The sequence below is a fragment of the Pocillopora verrucosa genome, chromosome 2 (assembly GCF_036669915.1).
Source record: "Pocillopora verrucosa isolate sample1 chromosome 2, ASM3666991v2, whole genome shotgun sequence".
NCBI classification, from domain to species: Eukaryota; Metazoa; Cnidaria; class Anthozoa; order Scleractinia; family Pocilloporidae; genus Pocillopora; species Pocillopora verrucosa.
This window is the reverse complement of record NC_089313.1, coordinates 5,216,181-5,240,712: the sequence shown is the minus strand read 5'-3', so window position 1 is coordinate 5,240,712 and position 24,532 is coordinate 5,216,181. Positions and strand designations below refer to the sequence as shown.

Here is a 24,532-nt window from a genome sequence, read left to right as displayed (position 1 = left end):
GGCGGTATCGCTGTCACCAATAAGATTCAGTGGCGTATGTAGCTCGCGCCAATCAGATTGCGCCAGGTATGCTGATGGCACCAATATGTAACGTCGGGTATGCTGCTTGTTCCAATCAAATTTCTCAGGGTATGTTGCTTTCACCAATCAGATTGCGCTGGGTATGCTCCTGACACCAATCATATCGCGCCGTGTATGCCACTCGCACCAATTAGATTGCGCTAGATATGCTATTGGAACCAATTAGGTTGCGCCGTGTATGCTGCTCGCACCAATTAGATTGCGCAGGGTATGCTGTTAGTACCAATCAGATTGCTCCGGGTATGCTACTCGCACGATCAAACTGCGCAGATATTCTGCTCGCACCAATCAGGTTGCGCTGTGTATGCTGCTCACACCAATCAGATTGTGCAGGGTATGCTGTTAGTACCGATTAGATTGCGCCGGGCAAGTTACTCGTACCAATCAGATTGCTCCGGGTATGCTACTCGCACCGATCAAACTGCGCAGATATTCTGCTCGCACCAATAAGATTACGTAATGTATGTTGCCTGCACTTGTGACATGCGCCGGATATGTAGCCCGTATCAATCAGATTGCACCGTAAGTTGCTCGCACCGATCAGATTACAACAAAAAATTATGTCGCTCTCAGCACTGGGGCCTGTTGTAATTTGTAAAGTATAAAACAAATTGCTGCCAACGTTCGAAGATAACTTTTGTCTCCCGAGTATTAAATTGAAATGCAGTGATACCTGTTGGGTGACAACGCTACTTCACGATTAATGGCAGGGTTATTTATTTAGCCTTGTTGTTGCCCATTTTGGAGAAGGTTGAAAAAATCAGTAAGGTAATATTTACTTTCCGCATCAGCGGCCGCATTAAATACCCGTCTCTTTGCTTTTGGAAGTTTAAACATTATTTTTCCAAAGTTGATCACTCTAAATTAGGCTTTTCGCTAAAAGTGACCAATTTACAGCAAACGACCTAACCTCAACAGCATAATCTAGCCCTACTGGAAAAAATTCACATGGCCCAAAATGCTACTGTCAGTTTTCAACTCAATCCTCACGCGCTTTGACGTTTCCTACAATCAAATTAGCTTTTAGCGATCTTGGAAGTTACTCCATCACGCGTCAATTCCTTGTAAACAACCTGAATTTTATTACGTATTCCCTACGCAGAGGGCAAAGTCCAGAAAGACAACAACCAATCATAAAGCCCACGTGGTTATTCCATGTAAAAGCCTTTGAGATATGATGCTTTGCCCTTCTTTGAAAGAACGGTGGAAGGCATGGCACATTTGCAGGTTGTTTCTATCATGGTTCTACAAATAACAGAGTCGATAGGCCACGCAATACCTTCTGTCCGAGGTTATTTTCAAATAAATTTGGAGAAATTTTCTCCCTCTTTTATTTTGAAGTAACGCGATTTTTGTTTTCTTTAGAATACTTTGAAAGCCAAAGCCCTTTTTCTTTTCCAAAAATGAAAACATTCGTTACACAGTAGGCCATTCCAACCCACCCATCCCAAAAAGGTTACAGGATCAATGTCAGTATCTGATCAACTGCGCACCTACTCCTCCCCCAACCAGTTCGCTGTTGTTGGGTTAGGGGAAGGGTAGGTGCTCAGTTGCAAATTACTCTTGCATATGTAGCATGCCTATGTTACGTTTAAAGTATTTAAGATTTAGAAGATACGGATTTCACGCGTTAAAAAACACAAAAGTATAGTAACATCTGTTATCATCCTTCAAAGACCTTTGCCGCTTCCGATTTCATTCTCTATTTTCCATTTCCCGATTTCAAGTGATAATAGAACTTTCTGATAATAGGGTAAACAATTTTATTTGGTCACAAATAACACACAGTCAAACGATTTCCACGATGCTTGGAAATCTTCGAGGAAGATAAAATACTTTTTTACATTTTTACAGTGCGTGATATTAATTTTTTTTCATGAAGATTTACATGGAATGCTTAACGACATGGGCCGCTTCCACCACAGTAGGACCTGATCTTTTGATGCGGGGGTCAGTTACCGGTATGGCCAGCCTGTAAAAGAGAGCGGGGAAGGATGACTGTAATTTCAATGATGTGTTAGAAGTAGCCTGGAAATTTATTGGTTTTCCTCTGCCCTATGATTGGTCGAAGAAAATCGTACCACCCGTCCAACCAATCAGATGCAAAACTAAATCCAGCCGCAACTCATACCAGAGTTCTCATCGGCTGCTTGCCATATTTTCCTATCTCGTGATTGACCCTTGGGATTACTTTGGCCTAAGTCGAAAACATTCATCCAAAATACGTTTTCTTCCGTTTACTTTGGTATGATTTAATGCCACACACACTTACACATACACATAAAAAGCAAAAACAAAAACATACCTGACGTTGGTTTTGCTATTGACAATAAAAAGCGGGTTGTATTGACTAAGTATCTCGTCGTTCACGGAAATTCCTGAAAATGAAGACAAAACGCCCATATCAATACACGGTCCATGATCTATATATGTGAAAATAGGAATAGATTTCTAACTCTGTAAACTCGGTCCCTGAATAAAATATCAAGAGTTTACTCTAAATATTTGTACAAGATAGGATTGCGTGAGAACCAGCGTGTTCTCGACAACTCAGCATGTTGATACTTCTGGATCAAACGCAAAATTAGAGCTTTTTCAAAGACGAACACTCACCATCTAAGTACTGTTTGAGGACAGCCCTGAGTTGCTGATTTTCTTGGAGAAGGGTGTGCTTCTCTTTATCAAGAGCTAACTTATCAAGTAAAACCTAAAAATAACATGACTGATGATAAGTAACTGATACTGCAACAAATTCAACCTCTAATTTCAAACATTAGTACAATTTTCATTTGTATCCAAAACAATCTGAGATTGCATTGGTTGTAATTTTCTCCGCAGTTCCTGAAAATTCGTGCTATCTTTAACCAATCAGAAACAAAACTTCACCAATCCCGACTCGGTGTGCCGCGTTGTCCTGCGCTTCAAAGAAATTTTCAATTGAGTGTCAAAGGCAATCCGACATTGCATTGAGTTTGCTTTACTTCGCTCTGACTAGGTTCGAAAACTTGCGTCCGGGGCTTGCGTCACTAACTCCACCAATGAGATTCAAAACTAAGATTAATCAAGACCTGGTCGCCCGCGTTTTCCCGCGCTATAGGCAGTTTGGTTGTTTTAACTTTGAGTTCTCATTGGCTCTTTAAGGTATCTTCCTTTCTTCTGATTGGTTGTCGTTATTACTTTGGTTTTGGTTTGACGACACGTAATCGAAAAGCGCTCCATTATTCTCTCTTGCTATGATTTGCTGTGGGAATTGCTTTCGTTTTAGTTCACCGACACCTTATAAAAAAGCGCTCTAGGTACTGCTTGACTTTTGATTCCAGCCTGAGGCCTCTTTTTGGGCATTACAAATTGGTAGGGCGAAGATCAATTTCTTACCTTGTTGTACCTCTTCCAAAAGTTCTCTAATGCAGAATACTCATGTAGAATCTGATAAAGAATCATTCAATATAGTTAGAACTTAAACAGAAGAGAGCCATCCAGTTTAATTTTGCCGTTATTAAATGGGCACCGTCCAAATGCGATAAAACAACCGTGACACAATCCCCAGTGGCTCACGTGCCTCAGTTTTGTTCTCACCACATTTTGACTTCATCTAAGATCTTGGACTGAAAAGACACACGATAAATGTGAATCTAGTAATTAATAAGTAATCTAGATTTACATTGGTTTTGCTACACTCTGCTCTGCGATTGATCTAAAAAAACTCGCGCAACCCTCTCAATCAATCAGACGCAAAATTTAAAAAAAAAAAACATCATGACTTGGTCACCCACGTTCTCCCGCGTTTGAGGAAGTGTGCCTGTGTTTACTTTTGAGTTTGTTCTTCTGATTGGCCATTGTACAAGCCTAACTTTTTTTTTAAACAACAATTGAACAATAGGACAGATGAATGTTCAAACTGCGTATTTTGTTACCTCGGCAAGTGGTTCAGAGGGTGCTTCCTGCATAGCAGCGGCCACGTCATCTTCCTCTTCTGGTAAAAGTGATGACACATAGAAAGGCAACACCTTCTCGGCCTCTGTTTCCAGTTTCCGGCACATTTCAGCCAGCTTTAGGATAAATTCACCCTAGAAACGTGAAGGGGACTTTAATCTGTATTCTAAACAGTTAAATTTAAGACTCATCGGGTATTCGCCAGTTTTAATTAAATTTATACTACAGAAAGAAAGATGGCGAAGGAAAGAAAGACGCTGTTTGTGTTGTCATGAGCTTGGGACGGGTTTCCATGAGGAGTCGAACCCAAGACTTTTAGATTCCGCGCTCCGATACTCTGTCACTGAGCTTAAGAGACGATTGAGTGACTTAAGTGATTACTAGTTTCATCTGTGACAAACATCAAGGATCACCGATATCGAAAGTATCGTATGAGCAAATAGAACTTGATATATGGCAAATTTGGAACTTACATGAGTAAAAAAGAAATACCAACTGCCAAGATCAGTAATGTCTCAAGACCCAAAAAGGGCTCTCAACCCCCTTCCCCCCCCGCCCCCCGCCCCCTTACAAAAAGGTAAGATATTTACCCTTTCTTTGGTCTTTGTAAGTTCTTTTATGGCTGCATTGCTTTGAAGTGTCAGCTGGGTCAAACGTGATCTACGGGAAAAACGGAACAAATTTAGAAGAACTCAATTACCAAGTTTCTGGCCAAGCCTACATCATGATCTGAATCTGGGTTTTTCACTCTACATTGTGTCTTTAACCCTTTGACCATTAAGAGTGATTAGCAACTAATTTCTCCTTACGATATCACCCTTGAATCAGACATCAAAGTCATGAGAATAAAGGAAATGATCACTAACTAAAGAAGCTCTTGACTGACGACAAAATTCTCCTTGTCAGCACCTTAGGAAATGTACTGAGAGCAGTATAGAGAATATGCATACTGATGTTAGGGCGTAGAGGGTTAAAATCAACCCATATCTAGGGCTCATATTGGTATCCCTGATGAAATTGGCCAGCTTTTGGGTGCTCATTTAAATCAAAGGTAAGTACGCCTGAAAGAAGGGCGGCAGAAGTGTAAATTACAATTCCTTCCTTCTGCAATTCTCAGCCAAACTGCCAATTTCATAGTTGCATTCACATTTTTGATATCTTTATCTCATGTATACTTGACTCCCTATTTATGTCAAGCACCACTTATAAATTATTATTGCACATACTGGAAAGAATACAAACCTTTCTGAATCCCTCATTTTGTTCATTTCTGCTTTGAGTTCATGGAACTGAGTAGCAACTACTTCTCTTTGCTTGGAAAAGATAAGAATTTTTACAAACTATTAATCCAAGGTTTAAATATAGATGTATAAGCTGCAAGACTTAAACCATGTTATCAAGTTGATCCTCATTGTAGAGCAGCACAGTTTTTGAATATTTGGGCAAAAATGGAAAAAAAAGATAATTATTATCATGGTTTCAATCATGGTTTCGGTCTACAGCTGAAGTGCTCCTCTGTTTATGCAGCTACACTGACAAGTTATTCCCACAAATTAGGTAATAAAACAAGGTACCTGAGACTCTTTTTTAGACTCACCTCTTTTATGAGTCTGTTCCTTTCATCGCATTCTTTAGCATTTGTTGCCATTTTACTTTTAAGCTGAGAAATGTTGTCCTGAAAGGCAAATGTCAGTTTTGAAGTGTATAGTTTGTGGAAATGTGTAGATATTCAAGCATGAGGCCATCAAATTTTTACAGCAAGATAATATATTATTAATCACCTGTATTCTTTGCAGTTTTCTCATTTGAGTTTCTATTTCATAAGAACTCTTCTCATCTTTAGCTTTGAGATTTTCAAAAGCCAATTTTCTCTCCTCTGTTGTTTCATTGTAATTCTTGAGTGCCTTTAAAACCAAAAACTCACATAAGATCTAGGTACATACAATTTTAAATAAACACAATATGTCAACATCCATGTTTTTCTTTGTTTTTTTTTTGGTGCTAGTAAATAAGTATGCAAGGGCAAACAGAGAGTGTAAGTGCTCCAAATGGAGAGAAGCCACAGCTCTTTTAAAATTTGCTTTTTCTCTGTGATATTATTCAAGAGAAAAAACCTTTTGTGAACAGGTTACAGTCAAGAAAGTAGCAAAGAAAAACACTAACACACTTCAAACTGGTTACAAAATGGATATGACCAAGAAAGTTTTCTTTACATTTGTCAATCAATTGTACTCGAGGTAAGATGAAATAATTATAAACTTACCTGTTGAAATTGTCTCCATAAATCCTCCACTGTTCCTTCCAGTTGTATTCTCAGAGCATGCTTCTCCTCCAGGTTCTAGCAAACCAAGACCAGAATAATTATTATACACTGCTTTTAAATCATTTCAAACAAAAGTAGCAATAGGGTATACTTAATACATGTATAGTGCTACTGACTGTGCACATCAGATCAAGGTAATCTGATTTATGCACTAAATGAAAAATATGCTAAGGTATGCCAACATGCAAATAGAAGTTAATTAATAGTACATGTAATGCATTACTTTGTTTTTTATTTCATCTCTAAGACTTTGAAAATCTTGCTTAGCCTCATTTTCCAGTTCATTCCACTCTTCCTCCATTGCAAACATGATGTCCTGAATGTCATGCATCTCCCTTCTCTGTTGGCTTATGATCTTCATTCTAAGGAAACACATTGTTTACTTAACAAGTAGTATGTAGTAATAATGGTTGTGTGACTGAGTGGAGTCCAATTCATTCTGTAATCATACGAGTGATTAATAAAATTGGATGTCCTCTAAGTGGGCGTCTGATTTGTTAATCGCAAGTATGATTAAAGACCAAATTGGATGACACAAAGTACAGTTACCAATAAATCATAACCACTGCAATTTCCAAATTTCCACAGATGAGAAAATATATCTGATGGAGACACTGTTGAAAGCAAAAACTCCTCCATTTTAGCAAATTCCTCAGTTTTGTAGGGTAAGTGGTTGTTGCTATGGTTATTGTAATCAATACTGTGGTTGGTGGATTAAGCTGAGTGGACCTAGTACATGTATGATTGGCTGACTTCAGGGCGTGAAATTAATTTTTTTTTCTGATAGCCAATTGGCTCCTAAATTCTTCAAAGTGGTAGCCAATTAAAAAAAAGTTGGTCACCATTTTCAAAGACAAACAAAACCTTTTTTTTTACGCTGTCATCGTACTAGAAATTGTGTTAGGGAAAAGATCTTTAACATGCTACAAAGTGGACACTAGGATGAACGATATGCAACGTTCAAGCTCACCTAAATCTAAGATGGCGTCTAGTTATCGATTGAGACGCATGTGCTGCGTTTTGGAAACAAACTTGACGAGGAAGTTTGTTGCGGATTTATCTTTGCAAATCTTTTTAATTCACTATATCGCTAAGTGAGGTTATGACGAAACATTCTAGTCGCCAATTTGGCAACTAATTTTCAGGATTTGGTCGCCAAAGTGAAAAATTTAGTCGTATTGGTGCCTGTATTAGGCAAAATTTCACGCCCTGGACTTAAATGTCAAATTAAAGGGTTTAATTACAGTCAACTATCCTATGACTCTATAGCACAATTAGTGAAAAATAAAGCAGCTAATGCACCAATCACATTTGAGGAAATTGAAATAGTTATGATTAAAACAAGTAAAAGACAGAGAATGAAATGGCTATAATAAAAATAGAGGTGTTAAATTATATCTTGTGGGTCTAACAAACTTTTATCCAACCTTAAACTTGTGCTTTAAGTCTCAAAGATTTGATATACAGTCCATCTTATTTTTGGCACAACAAATCAGTTTAATTTCATGCTTTAGTTACAGTGTTGCATGCAAGTTAGGTGAAATTCTTATCAACAGTCATCATTTCTTAATTAACTCACCTTTCTGTATCAAATTCTTCTTTAAGGATCTCTTGCTCTTGATCATACTCAGATTGAGCTTCTTCTAACCTTCTCTGTTGCAAGTCTACACATGCAGAAAATTGATAACCAAATGTTAATTCAGTCTACAAATCTAAACAGGCAAATCAGTGCATTAGGCAAATCCCCCTCACAAAAGAATGTGAGCCCTTTTCAGATCAGTGGTGTCTTTAACCCAAAGCAATAGCCAATCAAAGTTGGGGGAAATATCACGAAGGGCCAATCAAAGTCTGAGGTAAAAACAAGAAAAATGCCTAATGCATGGGAAAATGCAAAATACTAAGTTATGATTGTTTTAGTTTTATATCTGATTGGTTGAGGAGTTGGCACAAATTTTCTGAACCAATCTGAGAGCAACACACATGTTACCAAAACTAATGCAATCCTCGGTAGTAACTGGTAAAATTTACTGCCTGTAGCACCTCTTATTCCTGCAATCTCTTAAAAATTCAACAGGTAAAAGAATATTTCTCTACCCATCTGAAAATTTCTTTAACCTCTCGTGTTTAAAACACTAGTTACTTTTAAGATCTAATAGAAAATTATTCTATCAAATCTTACAGTTAACAGATTACCTATAAGCCTATCAACATTTTGCAAGTGACTTCTGAGGGCCATCTGGTATTGTTCCTCAGCTTCTTCAATATCTTTTACTAAAGACTTGATTATTGCTTCCTTTCTATCTATCACTCGTTCAAAAGTCTGACTCAGAATCTCTATATCCTTTTTCAATTCCTGTGATTTGGCTGAAAAAGAAATGATAAAATGTAGACTTAACAAAATTGTCAAAATAAAGATGATTTAAATTTATTTGTACATTCTCAAAGTGACTTTTTTTATCTAGTATACATATACACCTGCTTAATAAAAGGAAATAATCAGTGATATCATTATAACTGATGAATAACTGTCACTTCATTAAAATGAATGGAATCTTAGTATGTTGCCAGGAGCATGACAAGAATTCCATCCTCCTACTGAGATGTTTTGCATCCTTAGTAAATATGCAACAAAATGAAATTTATGACCATATGACCAGTCCAGTCCTGCATGTTATCCAGTCTGCATAAAGCTGTCTAGCTCTGCCCTTGTGGGGCTTCATTGCAAAAAAAAAAACCAACATTGAAACAAGAAAATAAGTTGTGCTTTTCATACAGTTATGAGTTTCTTAACATGTCCTATCTAAATTGCAAAAATTTGTTGAAATCTTCAACAAAAAGTGGTCACATGATAAGATGCCTGTAGACTGAGTTTGTTTAGGTGTGACAGGAAAATATATGTCTCTTGGTCATGTACTTGGTCTGTACATCATGACCTTGAATGAAATATTTTCCTTTCCATCCTTATCACTGGGTAGATAAGTACATATTAGAAATGTGCATTAGAAAGTTTTGACCCATCCTTGTTACTGTATTATTCTCCATCAGCATTTTATTCCCTTTGATATCTTGATTAAGGTGTCATAATGACTTATTCATACCTTCTCTCATGATAACTCTCCATTGGTTTTGTAGTTTGTTCAAATTGAATTTTGTGCTCTTTTCTTCTTTAATCAATTTATCCTAGCATAACAACAAAAGAAAATTCCCCTATCAGACATTGTTCACAGTGTAGAACCAGTAAGGGAATATCAAACAAAGTGAACTACATGAAAATTAATTAAATGTAGGGGGGGCTTAAGTTTCTGAGGAAACTGTGGTGCTGAATGATGGGGGGTTTTACGAGACAATTTAGCTTAAGAGTTTCTTAAGCTGACTTTTTTAGCATTAGAACTTTACTAGAGCAAGTAAAGGAATTGCAGGCTGTTTGTGGTTAGGGTTAGTTGATAGAAAACCAAATTATCTCTCAATTAAAAGTAAATTATTTCAATGTAGAAGTAATGGTTTTAAGGTTAGTCAAGACAAAGACTGTTGTCCGTGGCAGTGACTGACGTTTCCATAAAGGGGTCCTGTGAACTGATATACCAATCACAATGCAAGACTCAAAAGAACAAAGTGGAGATGAGGGGGAGGAGGAGAGGGGGAGAGAGGGAGAGGGAGAGGGAGAGGGGGGAAGCTATTTCATGAGAGGCAAGTAAACTGCTCGGAATCCTATTTATCATAAAGAGTAATATACAATTTAATTCAGTGATACACGCTCCGGAGATGAGCGAAAGCGTGAGCAAATTATGTAAACTCCACTTAAGTTTTTAAAACTTCTTCAAAATATGTATTTGAAAGATCGGTACGGTTGGCAATTTGTAAGGTTGAAATTTGTAGCATTATCCAGTCTGTCATGATTAACTTTGCAACTGCGTCAATTCATTTCAATATATGAGATCCTGGTAATATAACTGCCACTGAGTTTCGCGAACTTATGTCGAGGTTGAATAAAAAATACAACGTACAATTTGTGCGATTTACCTTCAAAAATTGTGTCAACATGTCCTCCTTTTTCTTCTTCATTTCTTCTTCTGCCAATCTTTTCTGTTCCATGTATAGAAGCCTCTCTTCCTCAGTCATCTTTGCAAGTTTCTTTTTACCTGATTTCTTTTTCTTGGGAGGCATTTTTCCTCCGGAATATGTCGAAACAAGAAAAACGACACAAATCCTGACTCAAATGGCTGACCCTAAAAGAGTGATCATCGTTGCTTGGCGACGGGAAGGTACATCATATATGGTATCCTAGAGCATACTTAAAAATACAAAAACGAGCGCATCAGACCAATGTCTGGCAAAATAATTTTTAAAAAGTATGAATTGTACCATTAAGAAGAAAAGACGAGTTGGCATTGTAGGATATGGACATATAGGTAGGATAGTTAACATATCCACTCGATTTTACCACCATTAGATCTTAACTAATGATTAAAACTTCAGCTAATTTCCAAGGTACTACGAGCTCTTTTTAGTAGTTTAGGCTGGAACGTCGTACACCCACGAAATTCGAACCAACAGGCTTCAATAGAAGTGACACTAGGTCTTTCTTATACGACTCATTTTGGAGTTTTTTCTTCTCATAAAGGATATCTCATCGTCACCAGATCATGATCAGTGGTGCTTTAAAGTGCATTCTGCCTAACTGTGCACAGAAACTGCTAAGCTATATATGCAATATAACAATACCACGTGCAAGTCCTTTGAGAACAGTGTAGTGCTTTCAATGTCGAGTAATTGATTAACAGACCTACAATTTTTTCCATTTTTTTTTCGGTAGGAAAATATTTAGTTGAGGAAATATTAAAGAGAGATGATCTTGAGCTCAGTTTTGTTTGGAACAGAACTTCTGAAGCTCTCCGGAACAAAATAGATGATCGCTACATTCTGGAAGATTTATCGTCCTTTGCAGAAAGGTATTCTTGGTAAATTAAGTTTATATTGTTTGAAAAGAGATAATACTTAACTTATAAAAGTGAAAATACCTTTAAAGGATACCAGAATCTTGTTTTAACCCATTTACACCTAGAAGTGATTAACGTATAACTTCTCCCTCAAATATTTATACGTTATACAACAAACAGGTAATGAGAATACTCAAACTTATCAGGTAGAAGTTGTTATCTTGATCTAACACAAAGGGGCATAGCTTCAGGCTGAAGATTTTTCATTTCAGATATTTTTGATGCTCTAGCATATTTTTTTAATCAAATACTTCTAATATTTCTACATAACATGTATCAGATCCTGATACATATTTTGATTTAAAATAACTGGTTTTTTTTTTAAATGGTGGTTTTACAGGACTTCAGATTTGATTGTTGAGGTTGCACATCCTTCAATCACAGTAGAGTTTGGTGAATCATTCCTTGATGTTGCTGATTACATGGTATGGAACTGATCTTTTAACATTATTAAATTTTTGTCACCTCTAAATATTTATAATGTTTTGTCTTTCACTTAATGCAGCTATATTTTGATGCCCTACCCTGCATCAGGAGCAGTTTTTAACTCTCTCTAATTTTCTCAGAAAAGATGAAAGCCCAGCTATTTAAATGGTTTCGACTATGCATACTGATGTTAGGGTGTAAAGAGTTAAGCAGAGAGAAATTGAGGGAAGTTAAACAGTCTAACATTAGATATGTATTCTGTATAGAACAAAATTAGTATTAATATTTTCTCCTTAATTTTTTGGTAGGTGGGTTCTCCAACTGCTCTGGCAAACTCAGATGTTGAAAACCGTTTGAGGTGGAAGGCTTCTAGTGGTAGCCATGGAATTTATATACCCAGTGGTGCTCTTTGGGGTGGTGCTGATATCAAGAAAATGGCAGATATAGGGACTCTAAAGGTGTGTATCTACAAGATGTATTATTATTTATGATTCATAAAATATTAATTTTTGTGCTAGCCTACAAAATAAGTTGGGTGATATCTGAAGATACCACCAAAGTAACATTCCTCAATTTTCAAACCTCATGTCTACTACCATAAATCTTTGTTCAAAATTTAATTCAAGACAAGATAACATTTTATGGTTGTTACAAAGGAAGGGAAATTTTTGTTTGTTTATAAAGTCATACCAGAGAAAACTCAAAAGAAAAAATATCCACAGCAAACAGTAAGCTGTTCTTAAACATTTTTTGTGCATGTTGCAAAATATTTGAAGGATATAAGAAACACAGTAGCCTCTATTTTGCACAAAAATATATAAAAAATAGCTTGTATTTGGCGCAGAAGTATACATGGATATTTGTTTGTGGACATTATCTGTTCCAAGGTGAGGACAGTTTTGTGAGAGCAAAGCTTGGGGAAAACTGTGAACTTTGGAGTTATAGATACAGTTATTCATTTGTTATGATTACATTTACTAGTAAATTTTAATTGCAATTTTAGGGACTGAAAGTAACAATGAAAAAGCACCCATCTTGTTTTAAATTGAATGAACCTCTTAAGTCAAGGAATGAGCAAGTGAACACAGAACCTGTTGTACTGTATGATGGTAGGTTTTAAAAGATTTTTTGTTTCATAAATTACCCAAAGAATAACCTCTGTCTAATTGTTATTGAAAATAATATAGCTCTCATTTTCTTTCAAATCAAAGCCATGATTTTTTTCACCCTGATTATATTCCAAGACCTTCCATGAAGATTTCCTAAGGTGTATTGAGAAGTTAATAAATTCTTGATTTCATGAGGGTGCTTTCCCTTATTAAAAGAATACTCCTGAAAGGCTTAAAAAAGCCAAATTTTTTGTAGGTGGGCATGAAAAATTGGCAGCATGTGCGGTCTTCATTATTAGCATTCTGGCACAAGTGTTTTTTTACCCACAAGGAAGTATACGGCCTTTAGAAATGTGAGCCAGCAAGAGTTCTTCAAGGGGTAAGCACTGATAATTGGTGTCAGACCCCATGGAAGCTTCTCCTCACTTGTCTTAGATCTTCCTGAGGGTGGAGAAACACATCCTGCAGTACTATTAATGAAAGCCTACTTGTAGGCTAGAGAAATTGGTTGCCAGGGGTGAACTTGTCTGAGCTAGGGGGATGGTAACAATATGAACTTATCTTCATAATCACATCGGTATTTGTTTCAAATGTTCTACCTGTTTTCCTGTAGGCCCTGTTCGGGAACTTTGTCCTTTAGCCCCAAACAATGTGAACACAATGGCAGCAGCAGCACTGGCAGCCCACAATCTGGGATTTGATAAGACACAAGGATGTATTGTGGCTGATCCAAGGCAAGATGTAATCAGTTGTCTGTTGTAAGACTGACAGATTAAATTCGTTTTGCAAATTTTGTTTGCAAATTTGATTGAATACACTTTGCCTCTGTCCTAAATATTTCAGGCCTGAAAAGAGTTTCAGATTTTCCATCCAAAGGCAGCTCCACTTTGAAAATCATTGATTTAATATGTGGCAAGCTCAGTCCATTTGAATACTCTTTTTAAAAAATGCAACATACTTTTGTTCTGAAATCTTTCGAACATTCCAATTATAATTCTATTAGTCTCAGAAATGCCTCTGTGGCAATAGAAGTTTAGTATCCTCAAGTCACAATCACTGGTTTTCTTTCTATAAGCAGAGCCATTTTTTTATTCTCTCACACTTTTTCTAAGAAAAACTCTCTCAAAAGCGACATGCATGACTGCACTCATGCAAAGTGTCAATCAAAACTCAGCTACATTCGAGTCCAGTCTCAGAAACTATAAGCTCTTTGCTATGGAAACCAGGATAAACTGGGTAAGCAATGGGTAATCAAGAAAGATAAGTTAACTCTGTACTCGAGTTAAGTGGCTCATCCAATCAGAGCTTGTTCCTCATTCTTTAGCGAAACGACATGGAATATCACTACTCCCCCCCTAGATGATCGCAATTTTACCCCCCCCCTCCCCCCAAAAAAAGAAATTAACTATGCTTCCCTGACATTTTCCTGGTACCCATTTTTCTCCTGCCTAGAGAGAGACTCTGTGAGAGTAAGGTGTTTTGCCCAACTAGATAATCAGGAGTGCAATGCTTATTAAGAAATCCTGTTTCCTGAAATCTCTTTTTTAATTATGATGTTCTATTACTTAGTCTAAATGCTCATATTGTGCAAGTTGATGTCTTTGGACCCGGTGATGAACAAAACCAGTTCACAGTCAAGACTGTGCGCCATAATCCAGCAGGATCTGGAGCCATCACTGGCAATGCAACATATGCATCATTTCTTTGTAGTATGCTGGGTAAGAACTTACACTTTTAAAGAGTTTGTGATATGGACAGCAGAACAGAAGGCATTAGGAGTGTAGAGGAATATTATAGTACATTCCAGAACGTTCCATTTTTTACATTGTAACTCTAAAGTTGTGTGCTTAGTCAAGCATATCAGTTTATAAATAGGATATGAATTAATTATTTAGACTGTTCTAGACTGTTACCTTGCTTTCCAAAGACTAGCTCATGCTGATATTTTCAAACAAAATCTTTCTCTTTTTTTTCAGGAGCCCACAGTCAGGGACCTGGACTTCATCTTTGTTGAATTAGCTTTCAAAAAATTTGTATTTTTAAGAATTTTTCTTTTTCGAAAAAATGGATCCCAAATAAAAACACCTTTTGGTATGTACACATATCAGGAAGTGTTCAAGTGAGTGGATAGAGAGGTTAATCCTTCCACTCTCAAGATCTCATTAGTAATTCTCCTTAGTGTCTGCCATACAATTCCTATGATATTAGTTGAGAGAATAAGAGTCCTTTGGGCTGATTAGAGGAGAGTTATGCTCCAGATACTGGGGTTTCAAAACAAGCTGGCAACTGCCAGAGTTCTACCAGCTCCTTGATAATAAGTTGTCAGTTTCACTGGTCAAAATAATTACCTTGTGGTCTTTAATCAACTTTTCAATTCCCCTACTTTTGCAGAATCTGATGCCTTCTTCAAAACATTTTGAAGAAATAGATTTTATCTACTCAATATTTTTTGCTTGTGCTCTATTGGCTCAAATATACCATGTGATTGGATATTGTCAATTATCCATTTACAAAAAAAGAGGCTAGACTCCAAACTCTGTAGAACTTGTTAAATGAGCCATAACATTTGTGGTGTCAATTGAGTACAGGACACCTGAGAAATGCGTACCGGAAGTAACTTTGGGCTCGTTTCTACCCAGTGTGGGAAGAAGAATGCGCTCCCTGTGAACCCTCGGGCAACCCCTTAGCCCCAGTTGTTTGAAGATTGGATAACGCTATCCACTGGATAAAACTCTATCCGGTAGATAACGCCATACGTTTTGCTATCACTTATACGCCGGATAGCGGTTTATCCGTTGGATAGCATTATTACTGGTTACTCGGGCTTTTCGTGCCTGTTATCTATTATCGAAAGAATGCCCTGGGAACGAGGTTTCACGAAATCCTGGGCACAGGCGGAAACTTTTCAGGATGTCTTGAATAATTCATCGATAATATGAGTAAGTTGGACATCTATGCAGGTGAGAGGTCTCGTCGCTGTAAACAGTAGTTAACTGGTTAACTAAGGAATAACTAATTTGGGCTCAAAAATGGCGCGTGGTGATGACAAAGTTTCGAAAAATGTTGATAAACTCGGAGTCGACAGCTGTTGAACTGGCAGAGTTTCAAGTTATGGAGAAAGATAATTCGCCTCCGAACCAAATAAGGGAATCAAAGTTAGTTTCGTCAATGATGTCACCAATCAGCTAATTATTTAAAATCGACCAATATTTCAAATCTGAGGTTGTAAGGCAAGAAGAAAAAGTCCAAATCATTAGGGTTCCTCTCAAGATTAGTTTGGCTTCGATAAGAATTTTTTCCTTCCTTTTGAAATTTCTTTATATTCAGCTACTGCCATACCTTTTTTAAAATAAATGTCTCCCTAAGTTCATTAGTTTGTAGTTCTCACAGTCTGCTAAACCGAAACAAAACAGTTTAATCTCTGAGAGTGTGTGTTGAACTGGAAAATAAATCCTCTGCCAAAATGGCGACCAAAATTGAAATTGACTTTATGGAAACACAACTCACATAGCAAATAAATGCATGGTTCATATAGAAACTATGGAAAATGCCAAGTCAGTTCAATCCAGCTTATTATTAAAATAACTGTTTCAAATTTGGTCATATTTGCATACCTTTGGGTTTGGCATACACCCTCAACCATACAAATGTGTGAAATGTTTTTCAAATTTCAAATAAAATTTTGTGTGGCTTGAATGATACCAGACTGGAATAGAGATGTCCTTTAACTGAAGTCATTATGGAGTTTTTTGGAGGCTTATTTGACCCATTTAACAAGGTTATTAAGACAACCATCCAGCTCACTGCTGAGATTTGACAATTGATATGGTAAAGTATGAAGCCAATGAAAAAGTATTCAATACATTGTATCATTGTAGCTTTAACTATGACTTAAAAGGTTCAGTGACAGTTGCTCGGAATAAAAGGTGAAAGTGATTGTAAAAGCAGGGATAGGAAACATTATAGAGGACCAATTTTAATCCTTTTTAACATGATGCTTTTTTATTTCATTTTCTTATCTGATCAACAGATGCTGTAACATGGTATGTAGCATTTTGTTTGTAATGTTAAATTCCTTTTAACAAATATCTCCAAGTAAACCTTCATGATCAATTTATAACCTTACCTTTGTTAGGCTGAGAGAAATAGGCATAAAGGTATTTCTAAAAAACAAGAGCCATTGTAGACTGTCCAGTGATGTTAATTAACAGGTACATGAAGTCTACAACTGACCCAAGTAGCCTAATTATTTGGTGGATGCTTTGTCTAGTTTCAACAGCATTAACTTTTTGCAGCCTAAGATCAGTATGCATATTCTTCATACTGTTCTCTGTACATCTGAAATGGTATTGACAAGGAAGTTGTGTAGAACAGTCAAGAGTTTCTTGAGTTGGTGATCATCTTCTGTATTCTCACAACCTTACTGTTTGATTCAGTGGTGGTCATGTATAGAGAGATTAGATGCCAGTCACTCCCAGGGGTTATATTAAGAGTCAAATACCTGCGTGGTAGACTTACTGGCTCACCGATTGGCATGATGGACTGAGCTCATAGTGGTTTGGGATCTAAACCTGACAGGGCCATTCTGTTTCGTTCTTCAGCCAGTCACTGTTCTCTCACAGTGCTTCTCTCTACCCAGGAGTATCAATGGATACTTCTCACCTGTCATGGAAATATGACAGGGTATTTTGTCTCTAACCATTTGTATTCCTGAAAGGAAAGAAGAACTGTGTGACTAATATATCTTTCTCAAGACTAGGGAGCCTCTTGACCTAGTGTAGAGTGAGCTGACTTATAGACATGCTCATCCTTTAGATAACATGTTAGACTCCAAGATTTTTACTATTAAATTTTTTTTTCTTCTTTGTAGGTTAGAGGGAGCTGTTTTTGAAAGTCAGAAAATGGGTCATGTTAATCTTGATGCATTAATAAGCGACTGTAAGAATGCATCCCAGTGTGTTCAGATGCTTTTACCAATAGAGGAGGATTCACTTATACGGGTAATAAGTACTGTAGTTTAATTTCCTTCAGCTAGTAAAACAAAGTGCGACAGTAAATGGTGCGATATACTGGCTGAGGAGTGGAAAAATTAGGGAGGCTTGGGTCAGGTCATGCAACATCACATCTACACGACCCAACCCAATCTTTCCTTGTTTTTGTTCTGTTTCTACTTCTGGGACATTCACTGTTTTGTTTTGTTTTTTAATTGAATGCCTGGAACAGGCTATAGTTCCTTATTTGGAATTTATTTCACTGGTTTTTTTGTCTTTTTTTTTTTTTGCATCAAATTTGAAAAATGGCATGTAGTATTATGACCATGCAATTAAGCTAGCTTCAAATCTTAATCGTTATAATTTTGACCCTTAGAATGCCCTTGATGAAATTTCTATCTCACTGGAAAGTTATCTTGAGATTCTTCACAAGAAAAAGAGGCTGCTTGACTATGGATACACATCAGACTCAGGTATTCTTCATAACTTAAACACTAACCCCTTTCACCTTTAACTCCAAAGAGTGACTAGCCTCAAACTTTTCCAAACAGTTTCACTGCTGAATCAGACATTAAGGTCAAGAGAATACAGAAAATGATCACTAGACAAAAAGGCTTTTGATGATAAAGCACATTCTCCTTGTCAATGCCATAGGAATGTATAGAGAAGAGTATGGAGAATATGCATACTGATGTTATGGTGTAGATGGTTAAGATGGCTTCAGGCTTCAGCTCTGAAGACTGATGTCAAACAGTATGAGGCATTTCTCATGTTTTCACAGACACAAAACCACAATAAATCAACATCTATTCATGATGTCCAGTTTACGAGATCTGTAAAATGCCTTAACAATCCCTTGCAAAAAAACCCATCGGTTTTAATACTTGTATGATGAAAGGAAGTGGTTTCCCTGGCAAAGGTTTCCTCATCTACCTCTCAGCTACCCTTGCTGTGCCATTTTATTTTTTCTTACATGTTTTGAGGTCATTTATGATATTTTACTAGACACACCCACAGCAACATGGAATCCATTTGTCAATTGTTTTTACCCTCTAGAAATGAATCCAGTAAAAAGTGAAAATAATGATTGTAGAAGGTGAGCGAATTTAGTCAGGATAAACAGGCCAATTGTATTAACCTTTTTTCTTACTTTTATCTTACAATCCCAAAAACTCAAAGACAGCCCTGGTGCCTTAACCCTTGAGCCCATAATCATTGGTTAAATTTTAATCTTGGTTTAGAGTGATTTAATCATGGGTTAGCACTAATCAGCTTTTGAACAACCAGAGCCTGATTGTTAATTCTCCTTTCTAGCTACTATGCATTTCCTTGTAAATTAGTTATGGGAATTTGGTGTTAGATCAAGAAGACAACTTCTGCCTGATAAGTTCCAGTATTCTCATTACCTGTTTGCTGGATAATGCATGGATATAATAGAGAGAAGTTAATCACTTTCATCTCTTGCAGGCGAAAAATTGCAATTCAAGACACAATTGTTTCCCATGGTCTTATTAAATTCTGTGATGTTGTTGGCCTTAATGATGCTAAGCAAGCACTGAAAGAAGCTGTTGTTACACCACTACAATTTCCACACTTCTTTACAGGTAAGAACTTACTTATTTAAATGTCTCAGATATGTAAATTGCACAATCAATCTAGAAACATAGGGAATGGTTAGTGAATATTGCTATTTTGGGGTTAAGCATTTGACACAGTGGCCATAAATATATGCATATTGATGTTAGGGTGTAAAGAGTTAAAATGTTTTGAAATTGTGACGTTTTGTAGGGGGTCGACAGCCATGGAGGCGAATACTGCTGTATGGACCACCAGGAACAGGTACTCCGGTTTAATCTACGTCACTACTAGTTCATCGTTTGCCACCAATAGACCAAAAATAATATCTATTCTAAGGAGACAAAAGATAAAAAAAAAATGTGATAGCATTCCACACCAATAACCTTGATTTACGTGCTGGCTCTCTAAGATTATGAACACTTTTCAACTGAGAATCGAAAGTAATCTGCGATTAAATTGGTGTTCTTTGGAGCGATATTCCATTGAGTGTCGAAAGTTATCCGATATGGATTGGTTTCGCTTTACTCCGCTCTGTGATTGGTCCTGTCAACCAATCAGATGCAAAACTAAAACCGATTAAATCTTGGTCACCCGCGTTTTCCCGCGCTTTTTACTTTGAGTTTTCATTGGTTCTTTAAGGGTATTTTCCTTTCTTCTGATTGGCCGTTGTGACAACTTTGGTTTGGTTTTGCAACACTCATTGAAAAGCGCTCTACTACACGTCTTAGTTGGTCCAGGAAAATTGCACCACTCTCTCGACCAGTTAGGTGCAAAACTGAAAAAAACTGTAATTTGTTCTCACGTATTTTCCCGTGCTTCAGGCGGTGTGCTTGGTTTTTCTTTGAGATCTTCTTTGCACTATCTCGCGTGACTAGCCAATGTCCTCATACTTAAGGCTTGGCTTAACTTGATTAAGTCGAAAAGCGCTAGGGCCTGAGTACAACGATTAGAAAAAGTTGCACTAGTTTTAAGATTTGTTTGAAGTCATTGTCACATTTTCATTAAAATAGGTAGTCATTGTAGTTTATTCATATCGTCATAACTGAGAGTTACTGCTTCTGTTTTTGTTTAATAGGTAAAACAAGGCTCGCGCAGGCTGTGGCTTCAGAGATCAACTCTGTATTTTACAGTGTGTCCAGTTCTGATCTAGTGTCCAGTTGGGTCGGAGAGAGTGAAAAGTACGTACAGCATATGTTGCTATTTGGATGGATGCAATGTTCTCCTAAACCCCATAACTCTCGTGAGTGACCAAGGCAGAATTTCCTTACAATGTTTTCTTGTATTTTTTTGTTTGTTTGTTTTTTTATTTGTAAGGCTTATCAAGGAGCTATTCCAAAATGCAAGAGGCCAACAGGTTCAATCAGTAAGTATAAAACTTATTTTTGTAGCGCGCGAGTCAGTACAAGGAATCTGCTTCTAAACTTGTGCGACCTTCTTCATACTATTCAAGCCGATGGAATCTCAGTCCTGAAGTAGAGAGTTTTCAGATTTTCTGTAAGCTTCGTTTTTAACTAAGTCTTATCTACGAACGGAGGTGAATCAAAGATTATTTTTTAAGCGAAGTTTAAACTTGATAAAAAAAAAAAAAAACTAAGACCAATTTAGGCACAGTTAGGTGTACTTTAAGTTGCACAGGTGAAGTCCTTATTAAATTTTTCTTACTAATATCAATTACTGCTCTGAACCACTTGTGTGTTCCTTGGACTTTTTAACGAACGTATTGAACTATATTTGCCAAACAGAAATATTACCAAGGTTTCCATTGGAAAAAACTGACCAGGGATGCCATTCACACGCCGAAAGCGCGGATTTTTCTCATGGTTTCTGCATCTTTAACTCCGCTATCATTGGCTAATTTGTTCCCTTTCAAATCAAAGTAGAACTGTTCGATGCGGCACTCATTTTTGTTCACATCAAAAGCCTTTTCAAGTATTTGCTTTACTCTCTTTATATTTTCCAGGTAATTTTTATAGACGAAATTGATAGCATCTGTAGGAAAAGAAGTTCGCGGGAAGAAGAGTACACTCGAAGAATTAAGACTGAGTTATTAAAACAGGTCGGTAGATTTTGGAAATAGATCTTCGTGTATTTAGGTTACTTATCTACTAATCAGCTGCTGACATGTCACTCGCCTTTCGAACCACTCTGTTGACTTTTCTTGTCAGTAAAGGCCTATAGTGTTTATATAATAAACAGAGTAACACTTTGTAGCTATGGAATTTCTCTTCCCAGTCGTGTTCAGCTCAATATCTGCGAGCTCGTTCGCTGTGCTCAGTTATCGGGTTGAACACTCGAAGAGAAATTTTATATCTATGCGCGACCCAAGTGTTCTTCTATATTTATTTCTAAATTCTGTTTTTTTTTTCTTATTTCTATTAAAGATGGAAGAGGCTGATAACCCTGCGTCAATGAACCATTTCATCTTGCTCTGTGCTACCAACTGTCCCTGGGAACTAGACTCCGCCTTCCTGAGAAGATTCCAGAAAAGAATATACATTCCATTACCAGATAAGTAAGATTTTGGTTATTCTGAAACGAAGCACTCAAAAGCAGAGACTTGAGCAAGAAGCATTCTAATTTATAAGGAACCAAGTACTCGAACTCGCGGAAAGCGATGAACCACGAGGTCGAAAACGAAATACCCGTAACTCAATCGAAAACGGAGAACCCCGAGCTCGTAAATCGATCAAAAGCGAAGCCGAACCACGAGGTATGAAGTACCCCGAAGTCGGTCAAAAACGAAGAACCACGAGCTCGAAAGCGAAACTTTCTAAAGACATCTTCTAACTCCAAAAAAAAAAAACGATCGTATCCCGAACAGAACGGGAATATAACTAACCACTGCTTTTGGATTTTTTTTTGTGTGTGTGTGTATGTCTGGGTCGGAAATGCATCGATTTGGCTGTACGAAATACCTCTAAATTGATAAAAAATTGCCATGTTTGATAGACTGTCAAAATTCGCAAATAATAAGATGTAACTTTTTGTCGAATTTACGGAACTCATAATTTCACTGTTTTATTAATTGACTCTTAACTGCCCGTGGACGAGGTTACTTGCGATAGTCACTGATGTATGATAAAAAGAATGATCTGAGAAGTGTATTTGTCTCTATTTGTCTACGAGCATTTTACATTTCATAATTTTCAATGAAGTAAATTTCAATTTCTAAAGGCCAGCGGTATTTTTATTTCATAGAGCTGCACGCATCACGTTAATGAAAATACACTTGGGAGTCACTCCTTCATCACTCACAGCGGAAGATTGGTACCTACTTGGTGACAGGACAGAGGGCTTCTCGGGTAGCGACTTGTCAAACTGCACCTCAGATGCCATGTTTGAGCCGTTACGTGAACTTGAAAACACCTCTCGCTGGAAGATGAACAAAGGTAAAATGCAGGAGATTGTATTCTACAGTGAGAGCCCTTTGAGGTTGAAATCAAAGTAAACACAACTGCTAATGAGAGGAACGGAAAACATTGGTCCAGAAGATTCGCTCCATTTTCCAACCAATCAGATTTAAAATTAAAACCACGACTTGGTCACCTGCGTTTTCCCGCGCTTCAGGCGGTTTGCGCGTTGCTACTCTGAGTTCTCATTGGCCGCTCTTGACCTTTCTAGTCGTCTGATTGGCTTTTATGATTTCTTTGGTTTTGGCACCTAATAAAAAAACGCTCGAACTATGTTACTGAAACATGGGACAAGTGGAAGGTAAGAAGGTGGCCCTAAACCATATGATTCCAAACCTAGTAGTGCCGTTTGATTACATTGATTTGTATTTGATCTATTTGATCTATTTTTGTAATTGATCTATTTGTTGTCTTACGTGGCCTTTAGTTGACACCTCTCCTTCTATCAGATTTGTTTTATGTGCCGTGCTCTGAAATTGAAGAAGACGTCATACACTCATCCATGAGGGATCTTCCATCTCAAAAAGTATGTTTTATGTCCTTTTTTATCATTCAGAAGTTGCCTTAAACCTTTTACTTTACCTGTGTCTTTAAAAATAACGTTGAGGGTATTAAGTCCTGTAACTTAAACCCTTTTATACCCCAAGATCTGATTGTCAATTCTCCCCTATAGCTGCTACAGATTTCCTTGTATATTAGTTACGAGAATTTGGTGTTGGATCAGTTGTGATCTCTTCATTGAAGATTAATTGATGAAGTTGTTTTCTCTATCACTTCCATCTAGATTCAACCTCGTTTTGTCAGACTTGATGATTTCTTGAAAGTGTTGTCGCACAATACAAGCACAGTTGCCGAAGAAGACTTAAAAAAATTTGAAAAGTTTACCATAAATTTTGGACAGAGGGGATAAACCGTTACTGGAGAAATCTCATGCTAGTACTGCAACAAACAAAGTACAAAACTGAACTGAACTGAACTGAACACCCAGTTAACGCTAATTCCGAATTAACTTCGAAAGTCATATAAGATTGCCGATTGGGTTTGCCTTACCACGCTCCATAATTTGTCGAGGAAACTTGCGCCATCGTCTGAAACAAAACTTGAAGAGCTAAACTAAAACCAATATCGTCTGTTCACATTTCTACCTATAAAGAAGTCTGCTTGTTCTTACGATGAGTTGTTTTTGGCTCCCTTTGATTTTTCCCTTTGTTCTGATTAACCATTGATTTGTTTTTGGTTTTTTATAACACCCAATCGATTAGCGCATCAGAATGTTGCGCAAATAATTCGGGTGTCGCCTTGTCGCCGTTCATGGAACAGTTATTGCGAGATGATGTGTTACAACTGCTTCACATCGTTTTATTTTTTTTTCAATATTTTCCTTAAATATTATATTGTACTGTATTCAGAAAACTATGTGTTATAGTTAGACACTAAGTCAATTCTGGTCACTTATAGCAAAGCGAACTGAGTTTTCGGGAAAATCTCAAACTTAGGCCATGTCGTGTTGGATATTGGGCCGTTTGCTATCACAATTCGTTTTACTCACTGAATGACCAGACCTGGAACAGACTAAAGCCGGCACACAAACCTTTTTCGAACAAAAGAGACCTTCTGACCTGAAGAACTGACCCCTTTCGCGCTGTTCTGGGCGGTAGGTGGGCGGCGCCGTTTAAATAGGCGC

General features: G+C 37.2%; 3 protein-coding genes across 3 annotated transcripts; 2 read left to right on the top strand and 1 right to left on the bottom strand.

Annotated features, from left to right (window-relative positions):
• Positions 1-1,698: 1,698 nt before the first annotated feature.
• On the bottom strand, positions 1,699-10,566 carry LOC131776087 (dynein regulatory complex subunit 2). The gene is made up of 15 exons (XM_059092229.2): positions 10,358-10,566; positions 9,436-9,517; positions 8,531-8,701; positions 7,917-8,001; positions 6,561-6,699; positions 6,278-6,352; positions 5,796-5,918; positions 5,612-5,689; positions 5,257-5,327; positions 4,605-4,674; positions 3,996-4,148; positions 3,457-3,507; positions 2,695-2,788; positions 2,387-2,459; positions 1,699-2,053 (listed from the first exon to the last, which is right to left on the bottom strand). The coding sequence occupies exons 1-15, from the start codon at positions 10,499-10,501 to the stop codon at positions 1,966-1,968; spliced, it is 1,497 nt and encodes a 498-aa protein (XP_058948212.1). The 5' UTR covers positions 10,502-10,566; the 3' UTR covers positions 1,699-1,965.
• A 64-nt stretch (positions 10,567-10,630) lies between these two features.
• On the top strand, positions 10,631-14,988 carry LOC131776088 (aspartate dehydrogenase domain-containing protein). Its single transcript, XM_059092230.2, has 8 exons — positions 10,631-10,746; positions 11,151-11,286; positions 11,675-11,759; positions 12,069-12,218; positions 12,764-12,869; positions 13,483-13,603; positions 14,439-14,587; positions 14,846-14,988. Exons 1-8 carry the CDS (start codon positions 10,689-10,691, stop codon positions 14,881-14,883), a joined length of 843 nt encoding a protein of 280 aa, XP_058948213.2. The 5' UTR covers positions 10,631-10,688; the 3' UTR covers positions 14,884-14,988.
• A 743-nt stretch (positions 14,989-15,731) lies between these two features.
• Positions 15,732-24,411, top strand: LOC131776052 (vacuolar protein sorting-associated protein 4B-like). Its single transcript, XM_059092193.2, has 14 exons — positions 15,732-15,829; positions 16,900-16,912; positions 17,740-17,869; positions 18,237-18,333; positions 18,917-18,956; positions 19,328-19,464; positions 19,649-19,699; positions 20,514-20,616; positions 20,753-20,801; positions 21,399-21,494; positions 21,820-21,950; positions 22,637-22,827; positions 23,298-23,374; positions 23,633-24,411. The coding sequence occupies exons 1-14, from the start codon at positions 15,805-15,807 to the stop codon at positions 23,756-23,758; spliced, it is 1,266 nt and encodes a 421-aa protein (XP_058948176.2). The 5' UTR covers positions 15,732-15,804; the 3' UTR covers positions 23,759-24,411.
• Positions 24,412-24,532: the final 121 nt, after the last annotated feature.

Bases quoted from the DNA above. Each gene is read 5' to 3' on its own strand.
- LOC131776088 (XM_059092230.2), top strand. From the start codon at position 10,689: ATGAATTGTACCATTAAGAAGAAAAGACGAGTTGGCATTGTAGGATAT. The intron at 10,747-11,150 runs GTAGGATAGTTA...TTTTTTCGGTAG, and splicing joins TGTAGGATATGGACATATAG to GAAAATATTTAGTTGAGGAA. The intron at 12,219-12,763 runs GTGTGTATCTAC...TTGCAATTTTAG, and splicing joins CAGATATAGGGACTCTAAAG to GGACTGAAAGTAACAATGAA.
- LOC131776087 (XM_059092229.2), bottom strand. From the start codon at position 10,501: ATGCCTCCCAAGAAAAAGAAATCAGGTAAAAAGAAACTTGCAAAGATG. The intron at 8,002-8,530 runs GTAATCTGTTAA...CTGCATGTGTAG, and splicing joins AAATGTTGATAGGCTTATAG to ACTTGCAACAGAGAAGGTTA. The intron at 2,054-2,386 runs GTATGTTTTTGT...TCTCTTTTACAG, and splicing joins AATAGCAAAACCAACGTCAG to GCTGGCCATACCGGTAACTG.
- LOC131776052 (XM_059092193.2), top strand. From the start codon at position 15,805: ATGAGTAAGTTGGACATCTATGCAG. The intron at 17,870-18,236 runs GTAATAAGTACT...TTTGACCCTTAG, and splicing joins AGGAGGATTCACTTATACGG to AATGCCCTTGATGAAATTTC. The intron at 20,617-20,752 runs GTACGTACAGCA...TTTATTTGTAAG, and splicing joins TGGGTCGGAGAGAGTGAAAA to GCTTATCAAGGAGCTATTCC.